Below are 17,895 nucleotides of genomic sequence, written 5' to 3'. Positions count from 1 at the left end.
CAGGTTTGATAATTAATTCAAAGAAAACCAAACTTATGCACATAAGATCACCGAACTATAAAACTCACACAATAAGCAAAAAAAAATGGTAACGGCATTATTATTATTTCGGTGTGGCGTTAGATAAATTTTCTAAAATTATTTGGAATATGCATATTTTGAATTATGAGACGTTTCGCACCCTATGGGATAAACAGTGTGTATTACGTTACCCTGCCATACTTGTACACAATGTTTGGTAGAAACACACTCAGCGGACATGAGGTCTGACATTAAAGTGACACGACGCCAACTGTAAGCCGTTTTGTATGTCCTCGTTTTTAAACTCGAAAACTTGTTTTTCATATTTTAAAACTTTTCAAAAATTATTTAACTAATAGAAAAATATGTGTCAAAGTATTAGATGAAAATAGTAAAACAGAACACGTTTCTTCGGGGGTGCCACAAGGATCAATATTGGGCCCTACCTTGTATTTAATATATGTGACAGTCATGTATAAACTATTTAATAATGTCAAACACTATGTATACGCCGATGATACTGCTTTAGTTGTGTCTCACAAGGACCTCAAAACTGCAGAGAAATTATTGCAAGAAGACTTTTTAAACCTGCAAAAATGGTCCCATGATGCAGGTTTGATAATTAATTCAAAGAAAACCAAACTTATGCACATAAGATCACCGAACTATAAAACTCACACAACACCGTCAATTTTATCACATAACTATACGTGTATCCATAGTGATATTATGCAACCGTGCATGTGTGAAAATATTGAAAATATTGAGCAGTATGTTTATTTAGGTTTAACTATAGATTGTAATTTTAAATGAGATGTACATATTAGAAAATTGTGTAAGCGATTAAGAGCAATAAGTAATAGAATGTACATATTAAAATATTATGTCCCTGTTAATACTTTACGAATTATTTATTTATCTCTCTCTGAATCAATTATACAATACGCCATAACTTCCTGGGGGTTATCAAGTGAAACTAATATTAATTGTATTCAAACCTTGCAAAATTATATGATCAAATTGCTACTACATAAAGATGTATACCGCCAGAGACACAATATTTCAATATCATTAATGTATAAATCTGTAGATAAATTATCTGTTAGGGCTCTACTTTGGTACAAATTAATTTGTCAGCATGCGTCGCACTCCGAGTATAAACTCAAGTTGGTACATGATTACAACATCAGGTTTACTAGTATGGAAGGGCTAGCTGTTCCTAGATACTGCAATAAATATGGCAAAAGGACACTGCAATACAGTAAACCTAAAATATTTAATATGTTACCAAACAATATTAGAATTGTAAAAATCTGCTCTAAATATTAAATATATTTCCCAATTTGCGAAAATACCCTTTTGAATTCAGAAACCAGTCTGCATCATTATTTCAAGATGAGATTGATTCAATGTCAATTTACAAACACCATCAATAAACAAAGAGAAGCATTAAAACATTTGGTGTGCACAATATATAACTATGATTTCTGGAAAAACTCCATTAAACAACCAGCACATTGAGTTGGAATTTAAAATAAAAATATAATTTCAAACTGTTCAAAATACAATTAGATATTGCATTCATGTAAAGCTTGCTCTGGAAAATTGTATGCCTGCCCTAGCCACTAGCCAGAACTTGCTCCTTAGCAAAATATTATTGCAACTTATTATTATTGGGTCTATAACTTAAAAACCGGAATTTGACACTAGATGTCAACACTTGTGTATGCGCTGTAGCAAATCATTGACATACATGCCATTTTGAAGCTCTATTTATAAGCTCTCAAAATCAGTCAACGGGGTTTGATTTGCTTGCATCATATTTTTTTCAATCATGGAAAATTTTGAAAATTGGCGAAAAAAACAGCATTTGCGGGAAGTTTTGCTCAGTCACTTTTTTACAAAGAAAACCGCAGCCGAAAGTCATTGTTTGCTCGTGGAATTGTATGACGAACATGCTCTTGCGAAATCACAGTGTTTCGAGTGGTTTCAACGCTTTGAAAGTGGCGATTTTGATATCAAAAACAAAGAGAGGCCTGGACAGCCAAAAAAGTTTGAAGATGAAGACCAGAAGAGAGTTGTGTATTTGAGCTTTTAAAACCGGGTGAAACCATTACTGGAGAGCTGTACGACAACAACTGATTAGTTTAAAGAGAGCATTGATGGAAAAATAACCAGAACCAGACCAGACATGAGATATTGACTTTCCAACATGACAATGTTCGGCCACATGTTGCTCAACCCGTTAAAAACTATTTGGAAAATAGCAGATAGGAAGTTCGGCCCTACCCGCCATATAGTCCAGACTTGGCGCCTTCTGACTTCCATTTGTTTCGGTCGATGCAGAATGCACTTTCAGGAATACGCTTCACTTCAGTCCAAGGCATCAAAAATTGGCTCGATTCGCTCTTTGATTCAAAAGATGACCAGTTTTTTTTGGGATGGCATCCACAAATTGCCAGAAAGATGGGGAAATGTTATAACTAAGATATTCTTTAATAAACGCTCAAATTTCCTAAAAAAATCCGGTTTTTAAGTTATAGACGTAATATTTAGCATTTTTTGTTATAATTCCAGATGAAAATAATTGAACGGTTAGTAATTTGCCTTACGATCAAAGTTAATTTAACTATGATTATTGACGACCTTCTTAAACATTATACATAGGCTGCCTTTAAAGTTTTTAATTATTAAAATATAAACAGCTAAGAAATCGACTGAGTAGTTTGTTTAGACAAACATTTTCATACTTAGGTTTGAAAAAAATTAACATTTCGAAAAAAAAAAAATTGTGCATAAAATGTGGAAAATTTCGGCATGGCTTCAATTTTTTTAGCCTAACCTGATAATGCAGCCTGGCTACAGCCCTGATTGCATCTAGTTTTCAAAAATCAAAATGAATACACCAAAACCTCTTTTTACACCGTGAATACTTTCCATGCAGTACTGCCTAAAAAAAAGCTTGTAAAAAATAATTAAAAATACTTACTATATAATTTATTGTACCTTGATTTTTTTAAAAAATTTAACATGGCAAAAAAATACTTAAAAAAATTGTATCAAATATTATTCATTTTCAGACAACAGACGTACCCGGTTACGCACATTGGGTATGACATCACTGGAGATATCCAGAGGCTATGTAATATTTCCATAAAAAAAATAAACATATATATATATATATTAAAGAACCGTTTAAAAAGCGGTACAAGTGTATTTTTTCTATTAAATAGAAGGTAACAAGAAGTTAATACAAAATTATTCATTTAGAAATCTTAATAAGTATAGTAATTACAAGAAATTCAAACTTATTTACAAATTTATTACACAGCACTCACAAAACACAGATCATTTTAATATTGTTTCCATCATATTGTTGTAGTTATGCAATTTGATAATTTTTATTATGTACATACGTATTTCTTTTCTTCATATTTATGTTCAATGTATAAGTTAAAGGCAATTTATGTAAAAATAAATAAATAAATTTGAAATGCTTTAAAGAACTAAGTGTAAATTGTTAAAGAATTTAAAAGAATCGGGCTGTGGTCCCGTGGCTAGTGTTGCGGACTCACGGATCAGAGGTTCAAGGTTCGAACCCCACTCTACCCCAACTTGATTCACATTTTCTAATAGTGAGTTATTTAAAAGTTGTTGAAAATGGCCCCAAAATTTAAATACTTGAGTATATCATAAGGACTTACTTAGAGTACTTTCATATCTTCAGTTAAGAATTCAGAAGAATTTTGGCACAAACTAATATCTAACTGTATAGATGCCCATTATATTCTTGCTCGGATTAACCTTGATGTACCTCATCGTAACTTGCGTACCAGTGCTATCTTTGCTGTGGGAAATTATAAAACCAACATCGGATTTTTTCCCCTCTGCCAAGGATCCTCAGAACAGTGAACAAAATCTCATTAAACGGTACCGTCGATATGTTCCTACAGCAAAGGCAAGCATTTAAAAAGCAAGCGGTGTTGTCACTCCTGACTCGCGATGACACACTTGCCATGGTCGCCTAGATTATGCAATAATTATATATTTTGTAAATTTAAATACATTTTAAGATTGTTTAGATTATGTGTTAATATATATATATATATATATATATATATATATATATATATATATATACTAATTAATGCCAATCTGTTAGGGCTTCCATAAGCCTGTTAATTGGCTTTAAAAAAAAGGACACAAATATTTCTCTTTGCATTAAAAACAGGACAAGGAAAATAAAATAAAGACAAAATATTTCTTTGTCAATATTTAATTGCCAATTTTAATAATTCAATAATCGTACCACGAAAATTGGTTTATGTACGTAGATATGAAAAAAAATGAGAAATGTTATTTTTCTTATTTCTTATATTTCTCATTTCAAATTCGTGGTAACTTTGTGGTGACAATATAATAAAATAAACAAAAGATCATTTTAAACCCATTCAACGCTAAACCATAACCAAAATGATAAGTACCAAAGTTGTAAAGTAAAAAGAGAATAGAAACGATCATACCCGTGTAGTTAGCGAGTTTAGTGTGTAGCAATATAGATGCGTGCAGCGTGACAGAATTATGCAGCTTAGCGTAACTGTAACTAATCTAGGGGAACTAAAGAAATGTGCATACGGCTGACTGTTGCGTTACCGTCGTCTGAGCTGGAACCACGAGGCCGCCCCATGGGTTGGTACTTCATCTGCACTTTGCGATTTATACCGGAAAAGTGGCCATACCTGAAAAAAGAGAGCATACATATATTGATTGACTTTTCTACTGACATTTCTTGATGGAACTGCATTTTAATTAGAATAATAAAAATACTTAGATAGTTTTATTCCACTTTTATTTATAAATGATGTCACCAGTTTGACGATGTCAGTTACGACGATACCCGGTCACTGGTAAAAATTATAAATAAAAGTGAAATAAAACTATACACATATTTTTATTAATATAATTAAAACATATATTAATAAAGGTGCGATAAGATTTTTTTTTCAGCTTAGATATATTACACTGATGAGAACATTCTTCAGAAGAGAATAAGGAAGTATGAGTGATCACCTACACACCGTGTAACAATCACCTTATGCCCATGTTTGAACATCAATATGCTTCCATTCCTTAATCTATTGACAAAGTGAGACAAGTAAAAGAGCTGAAATCTGTATTGATCCATCTGAATTATTTCATCGATGACAATGCCACACATACCAAAAATTAATATTATTGACTGACACAACTGGTCTAAAAAGAAGTACGCAAATTAAAAAGTATTTTAAAGGGATATAATATTATATTTGTGACAGTAAATTGAAGTTTTTACAAACTGTAAACAATTCAAATAATAGTCTTCAATCCATACAAGTAGAGATATGATTAAATAATTACATTAGATTTATAATGCTCGAATAAAAAAAGGTGAGTTTACAAAATAATCTTACATTTCTAAGACACTCTTAAGCTGTTCCAGTTTGCCTTGCTTCTCTTCCAACTCAGGATCAGCATGACGCGTGTGGATTTCGGCCAGTAATGCTCGAGAGATGTCGAGTATCTCCTGGAGTTGTTTGGGTCTCTTCAGCTTCACATGTCCATGCTTGTAGCCATCGTACTTCTCAAAGATCTCGAAAAATCTGAACAACAATTAAAATCATTTTTAAAAGGCCCATCAGGTATCCTAGCGTCAAGTTATTTGAGGAGTTTGGGGTTTTAGACGTAAGGCAATTGTATGTTTTTAGAATAATAATTATTTATTTGACAACTTGTAGTTTGCATTACTTTATGGGCTGATTAACTCATTACGTAATACAAACTGTAAATATAAGTTAGAAGTTAATGAATAGAAAGCCGATATCTCCTAAACTGCTGATAAAACGTATTATCCGCAGAAGTTGTATTTAGAGCAAGCGAATTGCCCTGTTAATGGGCGATTTCTGACTTGCATTTGTACGACTTCTGGGTGTGTAAAACAGTGCATGAGATCTCACTCAAGTATAATTATTGGGAACATACACATATTTATAATGTATGTAAGGTAAACTATTCTGCTAAATACCACTTTCTGACAGGGGGATTTTGAGTATTATTCAATTAACTACTTTCACTATCTATTAAAACAATTAGTAACCAGAAAATGTTCAAAAACGCCATAAAAAAAAATGGATAGTGGAGCTAGGTAGAAGTAAAATGGATTGTCTCATTGGCCCAAACCAATATTGAATCAACTGCTCCACAAGTGTATAGCTTATGTTAGGTTTTTGTTCTTTCATTGTGCGTTTTGTAATATAAATAATATAGATGTACATGAATTAATTATAAACATAAATACGTAGTGTTTAAAACTGTCTGAACATTTTGTTAATTATCTTTGTTTATTAAGTTAGTCTTCTTTGTTTATTCTCAAATGTAAAAATATTTAAAAAATAAAGTATATTGTCCTCGGCACGGGTAACCCCAGTGAGGTCACATTATTTATATTATTAATTATAGTTTGTAAGATAAAAAATATGAATGAATAAATAAATGAATAAATGCCAAAAGGAACACTCTCACACTACCAGGAGTCAATAAGTTTATAGACCATTAAGTATTTTTACAATTCAAGCAGAGTCAAAAAATGTTTACAAAACTATTTTCCACAATCTTAGTTACCATATTTTTTTTAATGTTTTGAAATAAAAAAAATTAACAAAGAATCGATGTAATCCATTTAAATTTCACAATGTTTCAACCACGTGAGATAAATTGTTAAAAGCTTGTCGTTTTTAATACTCTGCGGTATTTTACTTACTTGGGGTGTCTAACTTCTACTTTCATCTTTTGCTTAGGGGTTCTGTCTCCGTGGCGAATGACGGCGACCACACAGCGCAGTTCCATCATCTTGCCGAAGGTAGTCGGGACAATGGGCGGGTCGTCCAACTGGAAGGGGACCGACCAGGGAATGTGGAGGGTGGGAGCCAACTCCCTGAGAATCATGTTCCCGAGTATCTTGGCACAGTCGTCATAGTATTTGTTGGAGTTTTTCACAAAACTAAACCCGTTCACGTCACAAACGAAGGACTTTCCACTAGCCCTGTAAAAATTCATACATACTGATTTTTATATATGGCTAAGTAATTTGAAAAGTCATGAATTAAAATCATCATTGCGTCACTTGTCTATTTGCAGCATTCATGGAGGGGGATAAAAAGATGGGTTTTTAGTAGTTAACTAAAAATGCTGGTTTTGAAGTGACTTAGTTATAGCATTAAGCCCACGACATAAATTATATTGCTGTAAGTATAACAGATTACTGAAAACCGCAAATAAAGTACAAAATACGTCAATAATAAAAACAATAGAAAATCCCACAAAGGCTTGGCCTGTTTGAGCATAGGTATTTAATGTTGAATTTCATATTACCTCAGCAAGTCAAATCCACAGACTGTCTGCTTGAATGCTAGGCAAACTTTCCTGGAGATGAGCTTCTCCTGGTTGGAGAGGATGACGGGATACCTGATCTCCTTTCCCTCAGAGTCCCTCTCCACCTTCCCGTCCAGAGCGGGACTCTTGCGCGCCTCTGCGTGAGCGTAGTCGGGGCCCACCGTGTATACTTTCACATCAGTTCCTGGGGAAGCGGATATTTACAAAAAGTTAAAAGCTCAAAGAGATATTCTTCTCAAACCCAAACCATAATAATTCTAAAAAAAATACTTAAAGGGTCACAAGCCCTGTAAATGCCTAGACTTGCATATTCCCTTATTTAAGGTATTCTCCATCCCTGTTGTAATTTGTTAAACTTAAAGGGTACTCGCAAAGGTTTGCTTTCGACATAGTGAAACTTAGCTGAAACCACATGCGGGTTATAACTAGAGCCCTTACAGGGCACTACAGATTCAATAAACATCTTGTTAGAATAAACCTTTTTGAAACTTCTAGATGTAGGTTCTGCAGTGCAGATAATGAAGCACATATACACATTCTATGTGAATGTGAAGTTTTATATACATCACAAAAAGTTCACTAGGTGATCCTGAGGATGTTAGAGTGCTCGCCCATATAATTTAAGGACCTGGGCTTGAAGGTTGAGAATTAATTTACGGGGACCCATCACAGTGGATCGTAACAGATTGCAGTGACACCAGGAGCGTGTATAGCACCGACCCCTATTCACAAAACTAATTTTTAAAAATAACACATTCACAGACAATGAAAATATTTAACGTGATACAAATGAAAATTTTTAACAAATAATTTAGAGTGTTATACCCTAAACCAAGTAAACATCGGTGTTTCACAGAAAAATAATTTAAAATATGATTATTCTCACCATCAGTAGGCATAAAATCTTCATAGATAAAGGAGCCTGTCTTCCGAACTCGAGATTCTGGAGAATAAATACTGCTTCTACTGCCAATCTACAAAAAAATCACATTATTTGTTACTTAAAACCCTAATACCATAAATAAAAAACACATTTTTAAATTTAGTATGCAAGTTAAAATACATATGAGGTTTATCCAGAAAAGCAAGTTCCCTTTGACAGGTTAAAGAAAGCAAGTACATATTCAGAAAAAAAAAATTGTAAAAAATCATTAGACCTCAAACCATTTTTCTACATAACTCCACCATTTTGTAGGCACTTGTCATAGTGCAGCACAAGCTTCTGTATTCCCACTTCATAATAGGGTGCCACACTCTTCATAAAAGTGGACGCCCACATCGTTTGTTGTCGTGCACATTATCACGACTTACATTGAACTGTCTCACCCATATCCGTACCATCAAATCACTATTCACGTGTTCTCCGTACACCTCACAGATCTACTCCTCGCATAAAGGAAACGAGTTACAGACCTCATTTCACAAGAGGCATCCCGCCTGATAATCCCTATCAATTTTATTCGACATTTTAAGCAAGCATTTTTTTTTTTTTTTTTTTTTTTTTATATGGGAGTTGCTTTATTATTTACCTTGCTTATAATATACAAGGTTTATATTTCAAAAAGTGGATTTTTCTGCTATTAAATATCTTAAAATTTGTCTAAACTATTGGAATCAGGAGGGATATATTAATGTGGGCTAATCAGGAACTTCTCAGCATTTGCTCACGTGGAGAGGAAACCACTTAAAACTCTTCAGGAGAAGCCGGCCTGTTGGCAGTAGTCAACAGGCCTTCCGTTCCACTAGAGGAGTGTTCGGCATTTTGTGCCGAACACTCCTCTAGTGGAACGGGTGAGGTAAAACCACGTTCATCAGCGTTCTAATAAACGGCACTTTTTACAACAAAAAAACACTTTTTTATGATTTTCTAAAAAATTACAACACTTACAGGAAAAACAAAAACACCGTTAGACGCGCATTAAAAACACGAATCGAACGATGTACAAAAAACACGAAAAAAAAACAGAAAAAACCACTTAGAATGCTGTTTAGAAATTTTTGACTGACGGAGCTCACGAAACGTGACCTCCCTTGGCAAAGATTACACTGCAACTAGCAAGCAAGAATTACAAAGCGTACACAACAGTCAGCTAATTCATAATGACGCTAACTCTTTCTAAAGTACACATACTTTCTGGATATACTTAGCATATTTCACAAATTATAACAATACTATCTTATAATTAAATTTGTTGTAACAGAGAGGGAAAACACTTTTGAGAAGGGAATATGGGACTCTGGAAAGTCAACAGATAGAAGAGTTGAGGAAATGTGCATGTTCAAACATAGGCAGAATGGTGAATGTTACACAGTGTGTAAAGTGGCCACTTAAACCAGCCAATGACAGGTCATAAGCCCTGTAAATGCCTAGAGTCCCATATTCTATTCTCAAAAGTGTTTTCCCTCTCTGTTGCAACAAATTTAAACATGAACACCTCCCTAGGGAGAAAATCCAGCCAGTCTGCAAGCATTTGGACATACTCAAAACACTGTTGACTATTTTATAATATTAACAGTATCCAGCGAAATCTTACACATGGGATAATAATAATGTAACAATACATTAATATTATAAAATAGGATAGGATTCATTTGTAAGTTTTTAAACTTTAATAAAGGACCACATAGTAGCTCAGAAACTGGTCAGTCAAATAAATTATAAGTTTATAAATTTGTATAAACCACTTAACTTTTCAGTAATGCGTTGACCGGTTTGAGGTTACTTCCTCATCATCAAGACTTAAACTAACTTAGAATTACTAGCGTTGCTATTTATATTATAAAATATTGTAAGAATGAAAAAGAAGAATAAAAGAAATAGATATAATACTTATTTTATATAATTTATGAAAGATGGTGGAGTTCTATAATGAGAATATATATAAAGAATGTTAGTTGTTGCTTACTTAAAAAATGTATGTATTTTATGTATTCTTTTTGAACTTCCAAATAAATAAAAATATATATATGCATTCATGTAAATAGATGCAAACACAATATTCTATTTAATGAGTCAATCATACGTGAAAATCTTTAAGGCAAATAAATAATATAACGCAAATAAATGGATAAAATTTTTTTAAAAATATTGAGTGAGTTTACCTTTCTAAATAACCTTTGACTTCCACCACCAGCTGACGTGGGGTAATATATATAGATGTTGTGGTCCTCTGCTGAAACTGGTTTCTCTACAAACGGTTTATTGAAAATGACTCCATTCACTTCAACGTGGTCTTCTGATTCTACAAGTTCATGATCTGTAGGGAAATTAAAAAAATATGTATTGCACACAATAGGGAAATATCACGCACTACGAATACCGATAAAATATATGAAATGGTTTTAGAATACTTGATAGTAATTTCAAAATCAATTTGGATATTGTGGAGAAATGTTTTCATTTATAACTTTAAAAAAGAAAATATGAAAAAACATGTCACTAAAAAAACGTGACATGTTTGGCACTGATAGTGGTGATGTCAAGATTCGTGACGATGTTCAATAAAAATTTGAATGGTTTGGAACCAAGTTGAAAATGAACATGAATCGTGACATATTACGGCGTAGCGATTGCAAAGATCGGGAATTTAAAATTATAAATTTAAAAATATTTTTTATGGTACTAATAAGTAGCAAAAAATCTATTTTTTTACTGGACAGTATTTAAAAATTTTTAAAAAAAGTTATATTTCCTTATTTTTGTGAAAAAAGGCAAAAATATACGACGGGTTTGAATGACAGACTACAACATGACACCAGCCAATAGGAGCTTTAAGCCTCGACATAAAATATTTTTTATCTATGAGTCTATAAGCAAAACCAGTGTTTTGTTTAGATCGACCCTAACTTATTTAATTGAGGGTTTAAACTAAAAACAAGGAGCCAAGAACATAAATGCTAGTCAATTTTCAATTGAAAGTACTGTTGAATTTGCAATATGAAAATAAAATTATTTAGAAAGTACGTATTTTAGTAAACAACATTTTTTTAAGGGGACCTTATATATTTTACAGTATAGATTGAAAATTTCTATCGAGAAGTAAAATAAAATGTATGTACCTATGTGAACATATAGCCATTACACTTGGAATATAATTTTCCCTCTATGTATAGTAATTCTAACTTTTCATATTGGCCTAACTTAACAATAGCACTTTGTTTCAGCAAGTATAAAGGGAGTTTCTCGTATCATAGAATAAGTTTGAGGACTAAAACAAAAGTAGTATAGTGAATTATTTTTAAAATAACTTACGCTTTGGATCAGGAGAATCTCTATCTAGGACGGCATATCTCGGTATTTCTATACCTTCACTTTCTAAAATTGAATAAACTTTTCTACGGTCCTAAAACAAACAAAAAAAGATTATTCAAAGTCATTAGAATTTTAGATATAAGGCGATTGTATATTTACAGTATGAAAATTATTAAATCTAAATCCCTGAAGGAGCACTTCCACAGTTTTATCTACAAAGTAAAATGTAGTTTTCTGTGTGAAAAATAGAATAAGCAAACAATATTCTTCTAAACATGTTCAATTACAGGTTACTGACGAACATACATGAATTTTTCATACAAATATACACATTTTCGTACATAAATATCGAATTTACTTTATACCTCTGGTATAATATAATATGAATAACTCTGGCAAAGAAATTTCGGGTTTTTGGGACCCAATTTTTTTTATGTATTGCTTGAACTTAGTAAAACCATGAGCCGGATTCAATTTAATAAATTTACGAAAAAATGGGTGTGGGTAGAGAAAAGTCAGAAGAATTACTAAAACACTTGCATAAATAATAATATGATTAATAAAAATTGTATAATAAATGCACTAGCAGGTACTGGCGGATTATTTAAAGGTGGTATCCATTATTATAATCAACAAAACTAAATCTCAAATATTGTTCATATCCCTGCACAGCTTTGTACTTTATTTAATACACCCACAGGGCTTTTACATGACAGGTACAAAATTACATCATCATCATCATTATTCCCTTTCCACACCTAATGGTGCATAGGGCACTGCATTGGTACACCAATCGCAGCGTATTTTTGTTGCATGAAGGTAAGATGATCGGTCTTATGCTTCAGGTACCACTCCAGCGACTATGAAATATTCTAGTGTGAAAACACCCTTGCGAATAAATATTTCATATTCACCATGTTGTGAATCGAACCCGAGACCTCTTACATGATAGACAAATGCGCTGACTATTACACCATGAGGCCGACAAAATTACGATCCAAGCATTTCATTACTTTGTCTATATTTTTAAACATATGTTTCACAAAATAATTTATTGTCACTTCTACTATAATATTTAGGCACTTGTAAATCTGAGATTCTAGTTTTCTATTTGATTAAAAAATATAAAAAGTTTTCTGTAGGTCTGAACTTCTTCATTCTATTTCGTATCAAATTATTTTCATGTACGCTTGGAAACTAAAATGAAATAAATAGCATTTTTTATTTTATCGGTTGGCTGGAAGAAATGTCTATTTGGCAATAGGCCCAGCCCGCCAATGTACAATAAGATAAATGAATATATTTGCCGTCCTTACGAAGAGTGCAGTATCCAGCATTTTTGATGACACTTTGTTAAATACAGATTCGGAATCACGATGAAAAGATCTTTATTTTAGTCTTACTCACGTATTAATATTTCTTCAGGAACAATGAAATCCAGAAAGCAAAACTACAGTAAGGAGGTTTTCAGTTTATAATTATCTTTATTTAAGTTTAATTTATATTTAATTTAAAACATACCAGTCTTGATTTCTTTGATAACAAGTTGTCTTCTTTCAAACGATCACTGAATCAAATTCAATTATAAACACCTCTCTCCCGCTTCCACTCCCACAAAGTCTACTATAAACCATAGAGTCTTTCTACTTTTTTTATAATAATTTTCTATGTATGAATGTGTCCATAAAAATGCCCATTGGGCGTATATATAATTAAAGAAATATTTTTAATTCAAATTTAAATCTTAATATGAAAACTAAATTAATCTCTCAGTTTTTTCGTGTCTTTTGATACAAAGCATATGGTGATGACATGCATAGTACTGAAATTACAACAAAAACAAAATTATTTTCTCTTACCGCATTTTTCTCAGAAACATGTCTAGCTGAGATATTGCACTGTACGGAGGGCGGAGGTGTAAATTAGTATTTTCAGATACAGACTTACCAAGTAGTAGAGACAAATAAAAAAAAGAGAAACATAATTATTACAGATTGAAAATTATATAAAGTTCTTACTTGAATATCATACTGCATATGAAGATTATTGATGACATAAGGATTTCTTAATTTTTCGTATTGGATGGCTTTATCAAGGGGGAATCCTTTGGAGTGAAATGAGATCAGGCAGTCACACATTGGCCACTCCTCCACTGGTAGCTGAAGATATAAATTATTGAATTGAGTTTCAGGTCACATTATATCAAAAGCCCCATGCACGTGTACATAATATCGTGGGGTAATTATAACAATTAGGACTTGTCTATTGGTAGCATTCGTGGAGGAAGATACAAAGATGTGTTCCAGTTGTTAACTCAAAAATCCTGACTTTGAAGTTACCTAGTTGTAACAATTGCTCCACGATATCAGGAAATGAAAATTCAATAAAAACATCAGAATCTAGAAAATTTCAAAAGCAAAATACATGTATAAATTACTGAACAGAAACAAAAAAAGATTTACATAGCTGAAACATGCTACATTAAAATGAGAAAAAGAATAATTAAAACAAAACTAGGCCTTGATAACGGAACAGTCTTGTATCGAAACCGATCGGCATTTTAAATTTATTTTAGATATTCTACACAAAATATATATAGTAGTCAAATTATTTAACGTGAAAAATCACAAAGTTATTGCTTCAAATATTAATTTTAATCGGGTAAATCATACCATCTATAATTTTTAAACCAGGGCCCGATTACAATGGGAAGTTATCATTTATCTTCAAAGTAAAAATAAGTTTTCTGTATGAAAATCAGAATATGCATACAATTTTTTCTTCTAAACATGTTCAATTATAGGCTGCCGACAAAGATACTTTAACTGTTTATGCAAATATACTATGAAGTTTTTTCTTTATAGACAGTTGAAGATAACTCTGTTTACTTCCCATTGTAATCGGGGCCCTGGAATATAAAGCCCTTATAATAACCTTCTCAAGATCAAATACAGTAATACTGTACAGATGGTTATATATTTTTTTATAATTTCATGTTATTCATTAAATTTTAAACTTAAATAAAAATAAGCAAAGAAAGAACCCTTATAATAACGTGTAGGTTAGTAAGCACACAAATAAATAAAAATGTCATTTGCAGCTTAGACCAAAGACGCAAACAGTAATAATATTTTCCAGTATCTGAATTCAAAATCATATTTTCAATTTTACAGTTTAGTAAAAACATCATTTGATATATATTGTATATATCCAGGAACCTACACTGAGTTCACAACGAATGTGACATTTTAATGTCTTTTATACAACAGTTACACGATATGTATAACTTACAACAATTTTATTTGCACTTTAGACACAGCTGTAAAATGTATGCATCGGTAATGCGTAAAAAATAATTTAAGCACATATTTTATGATGGAAATGAATTCAAAGATACCCAAGTTAAAATTGTATACACTTTAAGCAACATGTCGGTGCCTTGTTGTAAAAGAAATAAATATTTTTTAAATATTGATGCTGAATTGAAATATATAAAATCTTAATAAAGAGTAAAAAAAATAGCATGCTTTGGTCAATAAACTACAAGTAGCACTTGGGTGGAACAAAACATGGGTGAGATACAACTTAAAAAGAAAGATTAACACGCAAGAGAAAAGATAGATAAAGTCTCGACAGAAAAGAAAATATCTTTTTAGAAGGGAATAGAAAGTAGATATTTACGGATGTTATTATTGGTAATTGGCTGATTTCAGTAATCACTGTTTACTACGTATTAACATAAGTTGTGTCTATTTTTTTCCAATCTTGAAAATGACCACCAACAATTAAAAAAAATGGTAAAGGGCATTTGAGAGAAAATTTTCTACTCTATTTTAAATAATAATAACTTTAATTTGAGTGAAATACGTTTGAAATTTTCCTTAAATATCATTTAGTACAACAGAAATTTCGCTCCAAAACAAACAAGCTTGCCAGAAGCCAGCTGTCAAACTAAAATCAGACTTTTATGGGTAATGCCGACTGCCAACTTAAGCATAAAAAAAATAGACTATAAGAGATAACGGTAATTAAAACGTACTCACCACTTTTAATTTTGGAAGGTACAGGAGAAAATAAATCTTTGAATAAGAGTGGATTTTTATAAATTTGGTAAATAGGTATGTGAACATCTACAGGTGAAGAGTTAATGTTACATAATATAGAGTGACAAGACAGTTCATAAGTCTTGTAAATGCTTAACCATCCATATATCCTTTCTAAAAGAAATTTCTCCATCTGTTATAGAATACATTATCTATCTTGATAAAAAATAAGATACTTATTTGCTTTGAAAATTTAAACAAACTTAAAAGATTGTATATTAAAAACAAACACACGAATTGACAGAAGTAAAATAACGTTCAGAACCCAAAGACATCTTGTTGCACCCAATTTTGTTAGATTTTTTATATGGAGAACCTTTAAGATAACCTCCTCGGGAAACACCAGCATCTTTATGTACTCAAACTCATCTAGACGCGTCAGGATTTCCTTCATGGGCTTGGACTGCGACTTTTTGGCCATCGCACACACCCCCACCACCACTTTCTTCCCGCTGTCGCCGTCCGACTCGCTGCCATCGCAGGATTCCAGATCTCCCTGAAATCATAACCAAACCTTGAAAAATCTTTTGTATGATTAATGTTACGCCGTCCTAATGACTTCCAAGGTGCTGTACATTACCCTTTTTAATCCTAGGCTATTTTGCATAGATTGTACGAGAAACCCTGAGCAATTTTCAAACAAAAAACTCCAGTTTATTTATTTATATTTGGATAATTTATATAGCGCCGTTTTTGTGAAAATCACCTCAAGGGCGCTGTACAATAAATAAATATCCCACCACGTCTTGCAGCTACAGAGCGCATAGATGGTTGGGATTCTTGTTCCTCGTCTCCAATTTTGATATACAGGAGCTAGATTACAGCACGACTTATATTTTATTTTTTTGCTCAATTATTTATACGAGGGTACTATTTGCAAACCCGGCACCATCCATTTTCTTTATTTTAAGCAAATCACAAAAAACTGATGCAATAATAGTTTCAACTTTTTATTTATATATATTTTTTTTATTATAACCAGTTAATATTTTATACCTAACTAGTGATGAAATAATCATAATTATGTAAAGAAACAATAGTGAAATAATCTATTTAATTTTGGAGATCACCAACATTGTAATATTCACGTAGAGGTTGCCGTGTTTGCAATAAACTCAATAATTCAGATTCAAAAAAATAAAGACATATTTTTAACTGACAATGTTATAAATTATATTCTGAATAAGTTTTGCTAGTAATACCCTCATAATGAGTTTCGATGAATTGAGTTAGCTTATCAAATTCAATAAATATCACTAAATATTATCTTGAAATTCTTGTTTACAAAAAAAAAACATAAATTTGTATGTAAACATTGAGGGATTAAAAGGAATAAAAAAAGAATTATTTTTTTATTGTAAAATATTGTCCACTTCTTCGTCTAATGGGCAGTGCGTTTGCCTACCATGCATTATTTCATAGTCCCTGGTAGAAGTAGTAGAACATAGTAGAAGCGTAAGACTGATCATCCTACTTTAATTGAACAAAAAATATTAAGTACGCTAAGGTTGGTGTACTAATGTGCCCTGTACACCATTAGGTGCAGAAAATGAATGATGATCATAATTTTTTAGCATGCGAAAATCTTTTAAAGAATCTCATCTACATCGACATTCTGAATAGGGAAATATCACTTACTACAGAGAAATGTTTTCATACATAAATTTAAAAAATAAATAATTAAAAAGATGTCACTAGAAAAACGCGACATGTTTGGCACTGTTGATTGTGATGTCAAGATTCGTGACGAAGTTCTATAAACATTTTAACGGTTAGGAACAAAGTTAAAAATTAACATGAATCGTGACATATAAGGGGCGTGGCCAATGCAATGACCGTTTTCCCGGGAATTCAAAATTATAAATTTAAAAATATTTTGTATGCTACTAATAAGTAGTAAAAATTTTTTTTTTAATGAACAGTATTTTATGACCCTTATTACTTTAAAAATGTAAAAAAAATAACTGATATTTCCCTATTATCATATTTAGTACCTAGCATATTAATATCCGACTATCTGTATAGTAAATAATCCAACTATCCTAATAAAAAATAAGTTAACTGACTATATTTATTTATCTGTTGATAACT

General features: G+C 31.8%; 1 protein-coding gene across 8 annotated transcripts in view; it reads right to left on the bottom strand.

Annotated features, from left to right (window-relative positions):
* The window catches only part of l(1)G0196 (inositol hexakisphosphate and diphosphoinositol-pentakisphosphate kinase), a 52,830-nt gene that overhangs the window by 26,299 nt on the left and 8,636 nt on the right, over positions 1 to 17,895 (bottom strand). For 4 of the 8 annotated variants that reach the window (XM_088241234.1, XM_088241239.1, XM_088241235.1 and 1 more), the window contains 9 exons: positions 16,121 to 16,300; positions 13,720 to 13,860; positions 11,702 to 11,792; positions 10,552 to 10,706; positions 8,336 to 8,423; positions 7,429 to 7,633; positions 6,818 to 7,099; positions 5,472 to 5,660; positions 4,657 to 4,760 (listed from right to left, as the gene is read on the bottom strand). In XM_088241234.1, the coding sequence (XP_088097360.1) occupies positions 4,657 to 4,760; positions 5,472 to 5,660; positions 6,818 to 7,099; positions 7,429 to 7,633; positions 8,336 to 8,423; positions 10,552 to 10,706; positions 11,702 to 11,792; positions 13,720 to 13,860; positions 16,121 to 16,300 (1,435 nt within the window). The remainder of the gene's footprint in view (positions 1 to 4,656; positions 4,761 to 5,471; positions 5,661 to 6,817; positions 7,100 to 7,428; positions 7,634 to 8,335; positions 8,424 to 10,551; positions 10,707 to 11,701; positions 11,793 to 13,719; positions 13,861 to 16,120; positions 16,301 to 17,895) is intronic. The other 4 variants (XM_088241240.1, XM_088241241.1, XM_088241237.1 and 1 more) reach the window with 2 other exon arrangements.

The sequence above is a fragment of the Micrasema longulum genome, unplaced genomic scaffold (assembly GCF_059751315.1).
Source record: "Micrasema longulum isolate JH-2025_06_02 unplaced genomic scaffold, ASM5975131v1 h1tg002795l, whole genome shotgun sequence".
NCBI classification, from domain to species: domain Eukaryota; kingdom Metazoa; phylum Arthropoda; class Insecta; order Trichoptera; family Brachycentridae; genus Micrasema; species Micrasema longulum.
This window is presented reverse-complemented; position numbering and strand designations above follow the sequence as displayed.